The 18,888-nt window shown below is 35.7% G+C and overlaps 2 protein-coding genes and 1 long non-coding RNA gene across 3 annotated transcripts in view; 2 read left to right on the forward strand and 1 right to left on the reverse strand.

The window, feature by feature from the left end:
• LOC148905169 (uncharacterized) overlaps positions 1 to 18,642 on the forward strand; it is a 39,405-nt gene extending 20,763 nt beyond the window's left edge. The window contains exons 7-16 of the mRNA XM_089024344.1: positions 558 to 816; positions 1,242 to 1,484; positions 2,176 to 2,257; positions 14,613 to 14,712; positions 15,544 to 15,591; positions 16,332 to 16,391; positions 17,108 to 17,162; positions 17,367 to 17,526; positions 18,160 to 18,226; positions 18,577 to 18,642. Coding sequence (XP_088880470.1) covers positions 558 to 816; positions 1,242 to 1,484; positions 2,176 to 2,257; positions 14,613 to 14,712; positions 15,544 to 15,591; positions 16,332 to 16,391; positions 17,108 to 17,162; positions 17,367 to 17,526; positions 18,160 to 18,226; positions 18,577 to 18,642 — 1,140 coding nt within the window. The remainder of the gene's footprint in view (positions 1 to 557; positions 817 to 1,241; positions 1,485 to 2,175; positions 2,258 to 14,612; positions 14,713 to 15,543; positions 15,592 to 16,331; positions 16,392 to 17,107; positions 17,163 to 17,366; positions 17,527 to 18,159; positions 18,227 to 18,576) is intronic.
• LOC148905170 (uncharacterized) lies at positions 5,275 to 6,571 on the reverse strand. The gene is made up of 2 exons (XR_016121832.1): positions 6,049 to 6,571; positions 5,275 to 5,944 (listed from the first exon to the last, which is right to left on the reverse strand). It is a non-coding gene; the product is annotated as an uncharacterized LOC148905170 (long non-coding RNA).
• Positions 9,234 to 13,529, forward strand: LOC148905171 (interferon regulatory factor 2-binding protein 1-like). The gene has a single exon (XM_089040723.1). It carries the CDS (start codon positions 9,639 to 9,641, stop codon positions 11,472 to 11,474), a length of 1,836 nt encoding a protein of 611 aa, XP_088896849.1. The 5' UTR covers positions 9,234 to 9,638; the 3' UTR covers positions 11,475 to 13,529.
• Positions 18,643 to 18,888: the final 246 nt, after the last annotated feature.

The raw sequence follows: 18,888 nt of genomic DNA on the forward strand, positions 1-18,888 counted from the left end.
TGACATGTCCCATTAATATTATTACGCTGTGAATAATCTAATTATTGCCATCATTTGAAGTTTGACAAACAAATGAAGAGCAGATATCAAAAACTTGCTTCCTTGTTTCTACTTTTTGAGATTACCAGTACTGAATACCAGTACAGAGATATGCAAATGAATACGAATGGAACAGTTCTTAAATTTTCAAGTAGAATTCTATTATGTTTTGACCATTGGAAATGTGTAAATTTGTGTCTGTAATATCTTGACAATCTAGACAATGTGACAATGGTAATACTGATCACATACTATAGTATAGAGCATTTTGAGCTTTTGGTTTTACCAAAACAATATATTTTCTATACTTGGGGAATTTAACTCTATTCTGTGCAAAAAGTTTCTTCTGTTTGGTACATGTACACCAATATGGCTGGCCTGTCACATGAGTGAAAACACTTTATAAGAGTATCCCCAGCATGACAAGGGATCTTTTAATCAAAACAATGCCTGGATCACGGCCAAATAGCCTTTAATACTTGGAGTATTTGTAATGATTTTGAGTGTTTTTTATCCAGACCTCACAAACAAGTGTACAACCAAGACATCCCCATGTGTCTGATGTTCCATATTCACATCCATCTGCATTAGTAAGATCTTCCACATCCTGTGTGTCTTCATCTGCTACCTCAGGCCCTGTGACAACTTACTATGGATATCCCAATCAACCACTCCCAACAACAATGGATAATCATACACCACCAGTACCCTATGTTCCTGCAACCCAGCATTTTACCCAAAGACCTGTTCAAACTCAGACTACTAGTACCACTAAAGGTAACATATCATACATTTTATATCATTGAAAATATTTTTAAGCTGAACTATTGGTGATTATGAAAATAACTGTAATTATTATAAATCTCACATTCTGATTAGTTGGAAGTGCATGGTTTATGAGAGCACATAGCATGGATGCACACTTTCAGTTGCATCATTACTATCTAAAATAATGTTATGTTATAGTAATTTTATATTTCATAAAATAAATAAAAAAACTGTTGCTGTCTTGTAGGCACTTATTTTTAAAGTACTTGGGGATTGGCAGAACAGTTGAGGAGTGTAGAGAAGCATTCTGCTTAATGCTTTGTGCTTCTCCTAACACTACTCAAGTGTTCTGCCAATCCCCTCATTCTTTATAATGCACAAAGCATGAACAAGTTTTCTATTTCTTCATATCTGTATATTTTTTGAATTCATAGATGCTCTATCAAAATTTAAGCTGGTAAAGAACACAAAGACCCAAACCTCTCCACAAGACTCTTCCCTCTTGTCTAGCGATTCCCCATTACAGACCCCACTCCCTAGAAAAAGACCACCTCTTCCAATGTCTCGTGATAGCTTAATAAGATCACATGCTAAAGAACTTCGGTACTCTGAACTACCAAGAGAAAAGAGGGTGCATTTTGATGATCCAGCTTTGAGACAGTCACAGCCATATAAAAGTAAGTCATATTCAGTGATTGACTTACTAATGGATATGGCTAGAAAGGTAAAATGCCTTTTTGAATGCACTTTTCAAGGCAGTGGATTTATGTACCATATGATGAGATTTTTGCGTACCAGGGGTCATGTAGCATGCATTTGTATTAGCATTTGGTAGGGGAAATGGACTTGGAAGCAGAAGAGCAGAAATGTTAATGATAAGTTCACTTATGTAAACTTTGATGAGAGTATGTGGACCGCGTGGCACTAATGAAATAGTAGAAGATAATATAGGTAAGTTGTAGTGCTTGGGAACAAGGTTATTCTGGGCGAAAGCCCTTGGAATTAAATTCGGAAAAATTAATTTCCGACCTCGCTGGGATGTAAACTTTGAGTAATATTGCCAGGATTATCTAGAGACTACATTAGTTGATCCATTCAGACTGAAGTTTTTTAATAAGAACTTATGGCCACTCATACCAACTGAGTTAATGAGTTAATGCACAGACACATGGTGCAACTTTGTGCCACAATATTGCCGTAAATGTCTTACAATGTTGATTGCCTCCAAGATTGCACCATATGTTCATAGCTTTAATTATTTCAAGTTTTTCCTTTCAAGGGGTTTTCATAATTTTTCAGACACAATATAAAGTAATTCTGTAGTAAGGGTTAAAGTTGGAATCATGAAGTTTGTGTTTTCTTCCAAAGGATTTGCTGACATACAGTCCCATCCCAAGCATCTCGTAATGAATAAGCCAAACACTCATTTTCAGACCTTTTACCCACAAAGGTAAGTGCTGAGCTTATTGTAATGAAAAGTTTATTAAAAATTAAATTAAATGTCCTAAAAGATATAATATTATTATTTACTGAGAAAGTCTCATCACCATATATAGTTGATTAAGAGTCCTCCCAACATACCAGTTTATGGGCCTGTATTCACCCTTTTTTATGCAGAAGTTTTGTGTGACTGCTCATTCTGATGATGTCTTTCCAATGTTTTGATGGGCAAGTTGTCAAAGAAACTAGTTTTTCAATTCTTCAAACCCCATGCCTCTGAAACAGAGTTGTTGGCCCTATTTGTTATTACATACACATTGTAAGGACAAAATAATCTTCATTTAATTTGACTTTGGGGTCTTCAGGAGAAGATGCTTCCAAATGTGTATGTTGTAAACTACAGCAAAGGCCCTAACATACTATCATGTGGAATAGCAAGTGTGACTTTTAATAGATCTAAATAACAGTATGTAGAGTAGGGCTTAAACCATTACAGGCTAATTGAGTTTACGCCTGCCCACTTGAGCATTTGAAGCAGGATCATTAGTCATTCAATGGACGTTTTCTGAAATAACAAACCTGATGCATTGTGGTCTAGCTTTGATAGAAACACATATAAGCCTTTTCACAGTTTAAGAATCGATTCCACTGTGCATGCGATTTTATCCCGAATTTCTACCTTCTTTTGTCTAAACCTTCTTTTGTTCTTAATCAAACAAAAGAAGGTGAGAAATTCGGGATAAAATCGCATGCGCAGTGGAATCGATTCTTAAACTGTGAAAAGGCTTATTGTTCTTATATTATTATTCGTCTCTTCCAAAAAACTGAACTGCCTGACAAGAAGTAGATTATTCTTATTGAAATATGAATATAAATTGGACTATAATATATAATGTCCAAATTTTTTAAATATTTGTGAATGAGTTAATGATGATTATATACTTTTTTAATGCAAAGCATGAACGTCTATTTTTGGTTGTGGGTGGAAAGATGGGTCGATTGTGTGGGGTTCCATTGTTAAGTTTATTTTTGGTCGATGACGTCAGTACACAGTGACATTCACATCAACATTCAACTGGATCGGTAAAAATTGTTTTTTACTCAGTCGAAAAGATTTTTCTAGAAGTTTATTTTATCCCAGTGATGTATCTAGCATAGCCTAAGATATCTTATCACTAACTAGCATCAAAACATCCGTAGTTCATTGCTATCAAAGAAAGACTGATGTCTTGTGATATTTTAAGCTTAAGATAAAGACCTTGTCCACTTCAACAGCCGTATTCTTTTATCAAACCCTCTAGTAAATAGACAAAAAATCAGACTATTTCTTCTTTATGATGGCTGGTTTTAATAACCTTCTCATATTTTCTTTTAGTTATTCATCTTGTCTTGCAAAACTGATTGATTGCTTTAGAGGCGTTTCGCCCACGCACTGTGAGGCGACTTATCTAAATTTCATTTTCATGTTTGTTTATTTTCTAGTTCGTTCTGGCATAAATAAAACAACATACAAAACTAGGCCTTTTCACGTAATTTTCTTTAACCCCTGTTTGAATAAAAAATTTTTCACAATCATTTATTCAATATTCCCATTATCTTTGTCCATATTAAAGAATATAAAAACGCAATGACGTTTTATGGCACTGAGCCACATATAAAGAATTTACGATGGTTTTTAAGACATATTCAAGCTTGAATATTTTTTATTTATTTAAAAGCTCAGCATTGCATCAAGAAATTATAGGTCAGCTGTGTTGAGCAATCTAAAGACGTGTACTGGTCGGCGTATTTTGGTATTCACCGCAACCGTTTTAAACTCCCCCTATTTCTTATCCTCTCCCGTATTTCTTTTGGAATATTGCTGTATGTATTTGGTCATTCTGTGGTGCATTCAATTGTTACTTGATGCTTTGCCGATGTTATATTCAGCAGTGTTTTCAATTTCTGATAGTCAGCATATTGTATCTTCAGCTGCGTTTCCAGACAGACAGACCCGGTTCAGTGTGGTGTATTTGCGCGCACCGTCAACTCTTAGTGTACTCAAGCGTGTTGCGTGCAGACAGCTTGTACTCTTGTTGTACCATTGACGGTTTTAATGACAGTTATTGGATAAGAATGAAATATGATGAAATAGTTGGATATTTTCACGACTATCAAAACCATAACTTTCTTTAAGCCACACCAGAAAATTTACTGTTATCCTGGCGGTTTTCAACAAGGCGTACCAGTAAGGATTGAACGACACGCTTGGAAGAGGAATAGATTCTATTTATTATTCCTCTTTATCTTGTACTGTTTTACCAATTTCTTTTTTTCTTCTATTGAATAATGACGCACTTGAGATGACTGTTATCCCTGCGGTGCAGTAGGGATTGGATTTGGAAGATGAATAAGTCCTTAATATTATTCTTTTTCTTGACTGTTTTCCTATATCTTTTTAATTATGGACATTAACGCACTTGAGATAACAACAACAAAAGAAGAAAAGAAAGAAAGAAAGAAAGAAAGAAAGAAAGAAAGAAAAAAAAGAAAAGAAAGGGAAAAAGAAAGGAAAGGAAAGACAATTTCAATTTAGATTCAATAGAAATATGAAACAGCAACCAAATCGGCTCGTAAAGAAACGTTGTTAAGAAGAATATTCCTGTTTTGTTTGGATTTTTAGTCCCCTTTCTTCATAAATCAGCGGGAAATAGTCAGAGACTATGATTATTTTTCTCAGTTTTAGGTAATATTGGTCTTGCTGGTTGGCGAATGTTTTACTTCCTTAGCATAGCCGTAGTTTGTGTATATTCCGGTCACTGAGTTTTATCGAAAAAAAAAATCGATTTCTTCGGGCCTTTTTTTATGCGTACGACACAACTCATCTGATAGCTTTTATGGGGAGGAAAACTGGAGAGTCCGGTGAAAAACCCTCTTGGCAAGGAGAAGGACAGAGTACGTACATAACGTGACTGATTAGGAGACTGCCAGCAGGGTATTGCCACCCGTAAGTAGTGTGGTACTTCCTACAGTAGAATGTGATCGATATTTGTTAAATTTCTTTATTGTCCGCGTATCAATTTATACATTCATGATGATGTAAAACTAATAGAGGCCGATCGACATGCAAGTGATATTCTAACACGTGGATAAGGTATTCGGGTCACTGGGCGTCAGAGCACGGATACTGTTTTGAATGTTTAGACTGACATGCCTCTTCCATGGCTGCAAACCGAATATATTTAGCCATCTTCTTTACGTCTAGTCTTTCCTTATCCTCTAAACTATGTAGTAATTTTGGCAACTATAGTTACCCCTTTACCTTACAGCAAAACAACGTAACATTTGAAGAGACAACGCCCTGTAATTGATAGTCTATACCAGGCTCAAATGTCATACTGTAGCATTTGTTTATAATAACTATATATTCATTGGGTCAAAAACATTTTTTCCTCGTTATGTGCCAAGTCTCGAATGCAGGCCACCTGATTATAAATATTATTAAATAGCTAAAAAGAAACTTTAAAGGGATCTAAAGTAATGTTTTCGTAGCCTTGTCTCTAGTTCCTGACCTGTACTTTTCTAGGTAATGAATACCGTTACATTGGATCTTTGTTTGCTTGCCTCTTGAACACGTCCGACGCCCATCTCTTTACGGATGTGTCGTCTTCCAATCATCACATGATGATCATTCCTCTAGACATATCTGGCGTTCCAACTATTGATAAAAACAGTAAAACAACGCGTCAGAGATAGATGGATGTTCTAACTTATTTAAAATGTACTACTAACAAAAATGTAATAGTGATTGCGAGAACTGACTTCTTTACGAGTAAATAAAATACAGCTCATGAAAGAAAGCACAGAGGCGCATATTCCTTCCAACAAGGGATTCGAATGTAGAATAGTATTACATGGTATAGATGTCGCTTGACCCGGCGTGGAATCTTTCCAATGGTTTTCACAGGTCAAGGTTACGCACGTTCTTTTCCATCTGCACGTGAAATCTTATCTGTTCTGCTAGACTTGTCTTCAACAACCGTACCCCTTGAACCATGCCAAAAAAACATGCTGCTATGATCATTAACTATTTTGTAATATTACGAATATTACACGGTCAATGGTTTCAGTCTGTTGTTAACCCCATACCGTTAGGCAAGTAACGATCGAAACCTCATTTGTTCTGGAGCATATATTCTGAAGGTCATAAACCGCAATTTGTATTAGGGATATTTAGTTACGGTGGAACTGAAGATGGGCAGATATTGTGTATAGTAAGCACGATTCTTCTGGAGTCAAATCGGAAGTACCTCACAGGAAGTACTACTGATCTCGTCAGTGTAATGTTTTCAATCGTAAATCTTGACCATAACTAGACCATTACGTGGCGTATATATTACCATAGTGATCACCTAAGCTAGCTTCTAGAACATTTTCTAATGTTATTGGATCGATTAATCATTTAAGATTAAAATAGAATGCTTGGAACTCAAACAGCTTTTATATAAGTACTGAATGCAAAACTATAGGATGGTTATCTGAAAAGCAAAGATGTTATCGTCTGACTATTCAGGAAGGCCATTTCTCTGCTTTATCTCCTCGATTAGTTTTCAAGTGTTTTTCTCTCCGGGTGTTTGTTCGATATTATTTCAAGCCGGTTCTAGCGAAAAATTGTGAATTATGCACTTTTACATGTGCTGGATGTTATCATATATGAAAGGTTATTCCGGGCAAATAGAGAAAGGTTTTTGCCTTGTCAGGTACTTAAACGCACCTACTAGGACTTCCTCTTGCTAAAGAAATATGGCCTTCAGCCAAAACAAACCATCAAAATGATTAAAGTGTTATTGCGTAGGACATTTGACTATTTATATATGGGCTTTTAATTCAGGTTTTTAAGTTGATATACCACTCAACTCCGATTTCAGTCACTTTCTCTTGAAATCCATCACTTTACTCAATCCATAGTTAATGGATTAACCATGCTCGATCACACTCGAAGGTGTGTTGAATCAAATAGTACCAATTAATTTGTTCTTCCTGTAAGTCGGTATTGTTATAATGCTTAGCTTATACGAGGTCGTCTGTGAGCATATACGGACTCACTAACAGAAGACCTAGATACCGCATTATCAATGGCCATCCGATGTGGCAACTCTAGAATATAAATGAAACGAATAAGAAAAATGAATGGCACGCGTGACGTCATACGCTTTCAAAACCTTACAGCAGTCGTCATCTATTATCTAAACAGTTTTTTTATTTCCTCGTGATGAGGGAAGAGAAGCGGTTTATGATGCCAGTTTCCGTAAAGGAAGATAGAAATAACCACACCCAGAAATAAGGCGTTGTTGGTTCCACTCTGGATTACACCCAATCGATAATAATTGCCAATTTAGTATTGCACTTTTAAAGTATTAGAGTTTTTTTTGTCCACGAACGAAGATCCTTGCCTTGAAAAACTTGTAACGAAATTACTGTCTATTGTCCAACTAAACTGATGAAAATCTGTGGTATTAAAAATCAAAAACTGATAAAATTTATCTGGCAGGGGTCTCCCGCAATATTTCAACTTTTCCTAAGGTCACGGGAATCGCTGTCTTAATACCCTTTGATGTCTCCGATTTCTTTACCTTTTGTCACATCACTAAGCAATATGTCCATCAAGGGGAAAGGGACGTGAGTAGTAATGTTACGGCCATGTAAACAGAGCTAGTTAGTATCTGATAACCTTTCTTCCCCAGCCATTTGATACCAAGCCCAAATCATGGAAACTAAATATTTCAAGATTATCGATGACAAGAAATAATGTTTGTAGCGACAAGAAAAAAAAATTGTTTTATTTGTAGCGATAAGAAATATATAATTAGAATTGTAATAATAATAGAGAAAGAATTATAAAGTGTAGATAAATATGTAAATTGTTGGATAAAAATTCAGAAGAGCAATTTCCGTTTCATTTAGTATAATAAGGAAGGAAATAAATGAATTGATTTGTAGGAGGGAGAATGTTCATATGACCATGAAAACACAAAACAGCTACGACTCTACAAGCTTTGGTTAGCTCAGTTGCGTGACCCACAAAACGACACGATCAAATTTGACAAAAAACTGCTACCTTAATAACACTGAGGCTTGATAGTTATTGTCGCAGATTGTTTTTTTTTTTCTTCTTCTTTTTTTTTTTTTTTTTTTTTTTTTTCTTTTTTTTTCGACTATATTTACATTTCTTACTTCGGCGAGATTCTCTGTTTTTAGCCGTTTTGATACAGCTGTATTTCATTATTAGTGTTATCCAGTACTCTTGGCAGTACCCTTGTAAAACAAGGTCGAATTATTTGATTTATAATTTGGGATCTTCAGCTTGCAGCTGAACTTTATGCAGTATTCTCACTTGATATTCATTGTAATATGACGTCAATGACGTCACCTTCTTTCAAGACATTCCGTGAATAATTAATAAAAATCGACAGTGAACTCCCGCCCTTCGTATCGGACATCGATTACCGGATTTTCTTTGTTGAACAATCTGTTGAAAGAATACAAAAGCTCAGGTTACATTGACCAAAAGAGCCTTTGTTTTCTTTCAATCTCTCCGATTTCGTACCTTATTGCTAAGCGACGTAAAAACGCTGAAATATTGACATAAACTCTTTATCTTTGTACAGTTGTTATTCTTGTAACGCGCCAGTTATGCAAATGTCTATCACGTGACAGGCGCCCTTGTTGACCATCAAACTTTTATATCACGATACTTTGAGTATCTAGAATGCATTGTTAGACTCAAATCAATTATCATTTACTTGCTCTTCGTTAGTGAGATACACGAGTGATTCAATAACGCTCCAATACTGGCTAAAAAGGTTGACGCGTGTTTCGTAATGTGACCCTTTGATTTAGGTATATAAGAAGGTGTATGACGTCATAGGTATCGTGTGTGATTTCATCTATTGTTTTGACGTCGTCTGACAAACGAGTTATGGTAATTTTCAACCGGGAACTAAATTTAGACTTATTTTAGCGCTCGGGGCGAGCAGATCACGTTTCCGCGTCATCCAAACTTTGGAGAGCTCATATTTATTCCGGTTGTGAATTGTTTTAGCTCCAAGTGAGGTTCATGTTCTAGTCTGTTCGACGTGGGTACTTTTCGTGTTGTTCTGTTCGTGGTTCGTTGAAAACATTCAACTAAACAAAGCTCGAAATCGAGCTACTGGAATCGTACTGGTCGCTCCAGTCAACAAATACACGTCTTCAAATGCTTGGAATTAATGGACGCGATAGAATTTTCTCTACGCTAAGAAAGGAAACATAATACGAACATTCAAGGTTGATGAGTTCTGTAATAAGGAAATCATAGCTTTCTTTATAAAGTAGGAAAGCGGTTTGGACTGACAAATATTGCTCATGTTAAAATGGCCGCTCGATTTCAGCGGCAGCAGTGCTTTCTCTGCGATTTGCCACACTCACCCTGGGCTGTCTTACATGATTTCTCCGAACCAATTTGCCGCGGATGTTGTAATTATGAAGGAGCAGACAGGATTGAAGAGGTTATCCAATATGTCCGCATTTTGAGAAGAAATTGGGAAAAAGCTGAAGGTAATCGTTCTCGAAATTCGAAGAGCGAAAGATTGAATTCAACCGGTTCATCGGTCTCTTCAACTCCAAGTCCACCTCCTTCACACGGACTATCAAATAATGGCGGTCCAAACTTCCCTGTCTCAGCAGAGCATAGAAGGATGTTGGGTAAATATCAAAATGTTCCCAAAGTCGAAGATGGAGTAGATCCTGCTTCGTATCAAAATGTGAGCGGTCCCTATCCCAAAATAAGCTCTCCTGAAACAACGAACGGCTCAAAAGCTGGTGGTAATCGAGCAATGGGGAATATCGGTGGTCGAGAGGGGGAAAGGAGAGCGAATTTTTACGAGGATACACGTCACAGCATGTTAAACGGAAGTGCAGTCAGAAATCATCAAGGCCAAGTGATTGCTCCACCTCTAGGACAACCTCACCTTGCATTAGAAGTCCCAAGACAAGAATACATAGCTCATGAGACTATTAATATTCTTAACAGAACAGTGCCATTTGATATACGTTTCAAGAAGGATCACAACTTAGTAGGTAGAGTCTTTGCATTTGACATCAGTAGCAAACTTGGCCAGGAACTTGAACTGAAGTTGTTGATGGAATATCCTCGTGGTTCTGGTTGTGTTTTTCAAAGTGCATCTAGATTGGCAAAGCAAATGCATGTTGATTCATCTAAAGAGTATGGTAGAGGGGTCTCGTCAGGATTTAAGTACATAGAATATGAGAAGGATCGTTCCAAAGGAGAGTGGAGGATACTTGGGGAATTGCTTTTAGAGTCCGTGCGACTCTTCAAAGAACCTGTCATTCAAGAACTATTACCTCTACGGAAGTTTGAACCAGATGATCCTCCAATACCTGCTGTTAACTTGAGCTTTAATCCCAGACCTGGAGCTTTGTATGGTCGTAAAAGAAAAGGCACAGATATAGATGAGTATGAACCAGGAAGGCCAGCTGGAATGATGGGGCGTTTTACCAAGGATGACATGATGCATCCAGCAGCAGGTTGGGTCCATGGTCCAGCTGAATATGGCAAGCTGACAGGCAGCGGAGCAGTGTTTCCTGGAACACCAATCAGTAGTATACCATCTGCATCCGTACTACCAATGGTTTCTACACCTGTTACTAAAGGTAATGTTATTCCATTACCTGTCAGTGATGGCCTTCTCCATTCACAAACCAAGTCTCCTATCAACGCTGTCCCTGGAAGGCTTGATGAATCTGTTGTTGGCATAGACTGTAGATCTGCCCTAGGCATTCAAGCAACACCTGCTAGTGCTGCTGGTTGTGTTTCACCAAGTTGTCGGTCTCCGAGACCCCCAAATGGACCAATCTCCAAATCTGCAGAGACACAAAGTGGTGGACCAGAAGGCGAAGGAAAAGACAGAAACCCAGGATCTGGAACAAATATCTTGAGATGCAGTTTATGCCGTGACAAGCTTGAAGATACCCATTTTGTACAGTGTCCTTCCATTGGGCATCACAAATTTTGTTTCCCATGCTCCAGGGACAGCATCAAAAAGCAAGGAGCAGGATCAGAAGTGTTTTGCCCAAGTGGAGAAAGATGCCCACTTCAAGGAAGCAACTTGCCATGGGCTTTCATGCAAGGTGAAATAGCTACTATATTAGGAACAGAGTTCACAGTCAAAAAGGAAAAAGAAAATTGACAAAGGAATTAAAAGCTTCCTGATTAACTTTAAAAAACTTAGTGACACATAGCAAACTCATCTTATAATTATTAGTTTAGATCACAAAGCTGTTAAATATTCTGGATAAACCTGCATTTGCAAGAACCTTGAATAGCTAGTATGTTTACAGGCCTTACATTTGGGAACTGGAATATGTTTCACCAAGCAGGTGAGAAAGGAATAGGACAATTGCATTTTGGGGTCATTAACTACAAACACCAAAATCCCTTGCACACATTCTTTTGTTCAGTTAATTAGCACCAATTGTCTTACTATTCTCATGAGTGAAATATGAATTTGAATATGACAGAAATATTGTGTGAAGCATTTCCGTAATGGTAGTCAAATGATGCCATCCTGAAAACAGCCAGTTTCATTGTTCTTACTAGCAACCATCAATCATAACTGTGTAAGTTCATGGTTCCTACTCTGACAACAGCCAACCAATGATTGATGCAGCATCTTTTCCAGTGAAATTAACTTCTTGTCCCACAAACAACTGCATAGTATCTATTTTAAAGAGTACTGCAAGTATTACAAGGCAGTCTTCTTTTATTTTTTGACAGAACAGTAAACTATTGAAACAATCAATTTTCTGTGATCAGAGTTTTAAATTCTGAGAAAGTTTAGCTAATTTGTTAAGCCCTGTTTACGCTGGCGATTTTTGCAGGGATTCATTTTGTGGCAATGTTTGGAAATATGAAAAAAACTTTACAAGTAAATTCTTTACCATTATTTATTATGGACAAAATTGCAAAAAAATCGCCGCAAAAATTGCTAGTGTAAACGGGGCTTTAGGCTTCTGCGACATAACAATGGTAACTAAGGGGAGTTTGAACCATGAATAATTTGGGGGTTCATAAAAAATGTGCTGTATATTATGTATCTTTATCATAAAATGAGTTTATTACAAATTAGTTTTTGAAAAATACCAATAGAAGTCCAAGTGTTTTTAATATAGAGCCACAGCAAAGCTGTAATTTCAAGCATTTTTACTTAGAAAGAATAATAACTATTGAGGAGTTGGCATGGAAAGGATAAAATACCTGCATACAAACATAGAGAGCTCGTTTTCTATTGTTCTTAGGATATGAAAAGAGTTATGATTTATTAGAGTTTGAGTTTTGAACTCCTTAAAGTAAAAAGAGTGTTGTTATTAAGTGTACGTTTTCAAAACAATGTACTGTACATGAAAAAACTGATGGGCAAATGGTAGAGTGATTTTATTTGGCCTGGTAGAAAAAAGTTGTATAATTAGTGCCTGGCAATCAAAGTAAGACAAAGAAAACAATGGACTTTGGGTTTACTAAAGTGCATACCTGTGAAATCTGTGAAAAAAATTGTAAGAAATTACACAAATTTGCACACAGTAAGTACAGTAGACCTCAGTAGACCATAGACCTAGAAAGCTTTGCACTAATTCGTACAATTTTGTTAGTTAACTTCTTCACAGATATACTGTATGCAATCTACTATATATTATACTTACTAATATTTTATGGGACAAGTTAAGTCACTCTAATATCAATATACCAATGTTATTACATGTTTGACGTCCATCTCAAGTTAAAGTTTGGCTTGAAATACTAGCTGTAAATGAGATTAGAACACTTAATCCATGCAAATACGTAGTCGTGTTTTATTGTCGGTTGACACGTATTTACTGTTGCAAAGAGTACTTGACGTTGTTTTTGTATTCTTAAAGGATGAGACTTGTGTTTATAGTCTGTTGCATCAACTTTTTCATGGTAATTCTACACTACAGTCATTATCTATCATCCTTTTTAACACAGTTTCTTATATTATCACAGTGTGAATAATCTTATTATGATAGAAATAGTGGCTAGTGTTGATATACATATTCATAGTTATTTAGTTGTAGGTTGTGTTTGTGTAAACTGTCAGGCAGAGATCATTAGCCGTCAGTTATTTATGAAGTGACTAGAGATAACTTACTTTGTCTCTTTATCTATATCACACTGTTGTATTTCATGTGAAGTTTTCTCTTAATAAATGTTTTGAGTCTGAGTCAGATTTTACGTGTCATTGTGCATTTTCCTTTCTTTTCACACCACAAGAGTTTTCTTGAATAATTTGCTTCAATTTATGCAATATTAAAACAATTCCTCAAAACCTCTTTATTAATTTGTACTCTAACCACATAATTAAGTACATAATTTTATATAGTGCAAATTAGCATTTAAAATTTTTCAGGTGATTTGCTGATGTCGATGTAGATGGAGTAAAGCTTTATTAATGAACAATAAACAAGAAAAAGCATTTATAACCTAAAATATTCATGTGTTGAATAAATCCAATGATTTTTACCTGAAACATGAGGCTTATTAAACAAGTTTCTTAGCTAAGAATTCTGTTGGCTTAAACCAACAAGTTGAATTAACATTGCCCCCTTGATATGCAGGCTGTAGTTCAGTATTAGTCCTCTTCACTGTTCCTTTGCCATTTGAAATTAATACTATTATAATGAACATCAGTTTAACATCAGTGTCTTCTATCATCCTGGTGGATGTTACAAAGACAAAGAAAAACTTTCCATTCCCCCTTTCCACTTTCCTATTCTGTTAAGTTTAGCCTGTAAATATGTGGCTCATAATTCGTCTCTCTTTTAGTTGTTCATTATCATAACTTATTCAAACTGTAAGATGACTATTCTATATTACACCTTTAAGATCAAAACTTGTCCCAGTCTCTTGCTTTTTTCTAAAGTGGCCTATAGACCTTTGAGAGTTGGGCGTAATGTTATCCCATTTCTGACCACGTCATTTCCTAGAATATGATTTCTTTGTTTAACCATGATACATGAGAAGACGTGAATATGAATATGACTCAGACTAAAAATCTTATTCCAAAAAGAATAACACTTAGTCTGATATGGGTAAATGTTTAACGGCCAAGTTAAAAAAGGGCTACAGTCTTACTTTCTCTGTAACCATCTGTATTTCAATTTAGAACACTAATTTATCTTGCATTAAAGATGTGTAATGGAGACTCTTCTCAAGGAGTTCTTTGGATTAGCTTCCTAACCTTTCCCTTGTAATAAAAACAAGATAAACTATAGAAAGGAAAATGGGGTTAAATAAATAATTTTGTTTTCAGGGAAAATATTCAAGAAAAAGAGAAAATCCAGCCATCTGATACAAGAGAAGTTGTAGATGATTTGAGCAGGATAAAGAAGGACTTGAAAAGTGTGATGATGGTAATGTAGAATTAATAATGGGAAAGTACTATTAATAAGTGCTAAATAGATAGGTGTTTGTTTTCTATTGTCAAGTTGTAGGACTTAGCATACATGTAATACACCTCTTTTCTTTGGATGCAATATTTTCCAATTTCAAACCATGTGTCATTCCCCAGAGTATCATTTCTTTGTCTAACAATTGTGTATGAGAAGACACATGAATATGGATACAACTCAAAAAAAGATCATATTCTCAAGAGAATGACACATGGTCTGAAATGGGGAAAAATTACGCCCAAGGTAAAAAGGTCTATTAGTACTTTGACATGAGCTTATTCAGTGTACTCTATTTAACAAGGACTGATATTTTTTATGAAAAACATAGTTTGTATAAAATTGCTAATTATGTACTGCTTAATAAACTTGAAGGAGTGTTTTATCAGGATTTAAAAACACGAGGCATAGCTGAGTGTTTTGAGACCTGATAAAACATGATCTGCAAGTATATTGAACGGCTTCAAAAACTGATGATGTATGTTCTCATATTGTACTGAATTCTTTACGAAATGAACCAAGTTTGATAGAGAAAATCCAAGTTAAAGTTTATGCAAATGAAGATGAATCTATATCAGATATAAAACCTCCTTCATGGTCATGATTTCTATTGTGTTTCCTTCATGAATTATTTATGAGTTTTTGAAACAAAATTACTGCAGTCTGAACTCGTGTATTTCTGGACTTTTTATTTTGATGCAAGATATGAGTAATATCATGAGCATAGCTTTGCTCAACATTGTGGAATGCTTTAGGGGTTTCTGAATAATAAAATGCTTGTAATTTTGTTATTAGGAAACTGAGAAAATGAGGGACAACCTCAGCTTGCAGAAAACCAAAGCTGTGAGTACATATGATACTCAGAATAATCTTCGTGTGGTTAACAATAATTAAAGTTAACTTTCAAGAGTAAAGGCATCTTTATTATGATCAAAGTCATTGTCATGATTATTATTTATTATAATGGAATATTGTAAGTAATATATACAGTATGAGTGGCCGTGTTGCATCAGAGCCTCGAGTTTGTATATCGGATACAACACGGACATGAATACTGTAGATTGCTTGTCAAACATCTAGGTTAGTTCCTTTGTGTTTCACTAAAATTTTCAAAAATAAAGTGAATCTGGCCAAGAAAATCCAACTTAAAGCTTATGCAAATGAACATAATTTTGTATTAGATTTACAACACTCTTCATGTTCGTTACTTCTGTTGTGTTTCCCTCATGAATTATTAATGAGTTTGACAATAATTATTGTCTTCATCATAATTATTGTGCATAGTAACAAGCATATTCATAATTTACCAAAAGTAAATAGCTTTATCATGATCATCATCATGATCATTAACTTCAGAAGTAATAAATTAAGTCATGTTTAAGGAAAATGTTTCCACTAATATATTGTATTTACATGCCAGATAAAATTATCATGATTTAAATAGTATTGATCAGTTATGAAAATAGCACAACATTATACCAAAGGTACCAGTACAGTTACCTGTGAAGATTTCTGTAATTCAAAATATATTTTAATTATTTTATGCTTTCTTTATATTTGATTGTTATGCATTTTTTATAAAGGAAATTGAAGAACGTTTCTCTCAAGTAAACGAAGGTCCTTCCCCACTCGATGCCTATCTGGTAAGTATAATACCAGTCATTTTATCATAATAATTATTGACTAAATGATTTATCGTCAGGTGGCTGAGTGCGGTACAGACAAACAGATCTACATTGACAATAATACTAGCACAAGTCAACAGCTTTATAAACAGAAAAGACATATGGACAAAACATAGACATTTATACAGACACACACACAGAGGACCAAGTGGACAATTGACAGACACATGTACAGAATGAAGACACAGGGTGGACAATTGACAGGCATGTATAGAAAGACAGACAGAGGGTGGACAAATGACAGACACGTGTACAGAAAGAAGACACAGGGTGGACAAATGACAGACACGTGTACAGAAAGAAGATACAGGGTGGACAAATGACAGGCATGTATAGAAAGACAGACAGAGGGTGAACAAATGACAGACACATGTACAGAAAGCAGACACAGGGTGGACAAATGACAGGCATGTATAGAAAGACAGAGAGGGTGGACAAATGACAGACACATGTACAGAAAGACAGACACAGGATGGACAAATGACAAACACATCTACAGAAAGACAGACACAGGTCAGACAAATGACAGATGTATGTATGTGTACAGAAAGACAGACACAGGGACAAATTATATACAGACATATAATATTAACAAATGACAAACATGCATAACATACACAAGGAAAAATTATAAACCTAAATTTGAACTAAAATAAGATTAATATTTCTTTCAGTCTTCCTTGGAAAATTCAAGACCATCTAAGAAAACAGTGATAGATAAACTGACAGGTAATGAGACTATTATTGAACTGTAAATACCCCAGATGTTGGGCTTCCTGTGGATAAAATCACACAGGCATCCCACTTGAAAATATGATCATTTTCGTGTTCACATTAGGCTAGTAATTTTATTCTATTTGTTGTTTATTATACAATAATTTCATTAGGTAATTATAATATTAATCAATTCCATAATTATCTTAAAATTTTCAGCTGCACCAGTAGTTGAACATTACACTGATGCTGAACGCATATTGAGGAATGTGCAAATGAAACGTAACAACTTGGAGTCCAATCTGAATGCCATAATGAGACAGACAGATGAAGAGCACATGTATGCTGCTGTAGATAGTATGATACAACAAGCACAGGGGTAAGTTATCATCCTGTATGCTGCTGTTGATAGTATGATACAACAAGCACAGGGGTAAGTTATCATCCTGTATGCTGCTGTAGATAGTATGATACAACAAGCGCAGGGGTAAGTTATCATCCTGTATGCTGCTGTAGATAGTATGATACAGTAAGCGCAGGGGTAAGTCATCATCCTGTATGCTGCTGTAGATAGTATGATACAACAAGCACAGGGGTATGTAATCATCCTGTATGCTGCTGTAGATAGTATGATACAACAAGCACAGGGGTAAGTAATCATCCTGTATGCTGCTGTTGACAGTACGATACAACAAGCACAGGGGTAAGTAATCATCCTGTATGCTGCTGTAGATAGTATGATACAACAAGCACAGGGGTAAGTCATCATCCTGTATGCTGCTGTTGATAGTATGATACAACAAGCACAGGGGTGAGTAATCATCCTGTATGCTGCTATAGATGGTATGATACAACAAGCACAGGGGTAAGTCACCATCCTGTATGCTACTGTTGATAGTATAGTTGGAGTTCCATTCATCATCTATTGTACACAACTGTGTTGTGACTTCAAAAGTATTATTAGCAGGTTTTTTCAACATGTATTTTAACATGGTAAATTTAATCCTACTAGAGTTGAGACATTGCGGATACGAAAAGATGTGGATAGAATCATCAAAGAGATAAACATGACTGTTAAGGTAAGACTTTACCTTATGCTTCTAGCATACTTACAATCGTAGGGAAAAAAGAATTCCCAAATTTTCCCCCTTAATCCAAGCATCAAATCATCAGGCTTAATAGACCCCTGGCCAAATGGTGGCCACAAATTAAAATGAGTTCAAATTAAACTGAGTGAAAAACCAATACCAACACTTGAAAGAGCACCTTTGTTTTAGTAACCCTACGAAGATCCATTATGTCAGGTGTTATATTGGGCGAGAAAATTCAAGTTGAAAATTAACAAATAGGGTTACCAATTGAAGTAAAAGTGCTCTTTCTAGTGCTGGAATAGGTTTTAAATTTTAACTCATTTGAAATTTTGGCAAAGGGTCACGTACATGTATTCAGGATGAGTGCAATGTGCATGTTAGATCATAACCACCATGTTGGTTGACGATAACAAAGCATTCCTTACTAGTACTCTTGTTAGATCCTTACTAGTTCTCTTGTTAGTCATATCTCAAGGGATTTTGAGTCACATGGTTGCGTGCACTATATAGCCAATAAAAAGTTACTCGTGTTCGTTTTTGCTTTATAAATCAGAAAGAAATTGAAAGTTGAATGTAATCAGGCAAGTCCTACCGAGCCAGATATGCTGCACCAGACAGATATTCATCCTAAACAAAGTCTCAGCCAGTGG

The sequence above is a fragment of the Actinia tenebrosa genome, unplaced genomic scaffold (genome assembly GCF_029948245.1).
Source record: "Actinia tenebrosa isolate PJP-AT-01 unplaced genomic scaffold, QUT_ActTen_1.0 PGA_scaffold8__29_contigs__length_14323225, whole genome shotgun sequence".
NCBI classification, from domain to species: Eukaryota; Metazoa; Cnidaria; class Anthozoa; order Actiniaria; family Actiniidae; genus Actinia; species Actinia tenebrosa.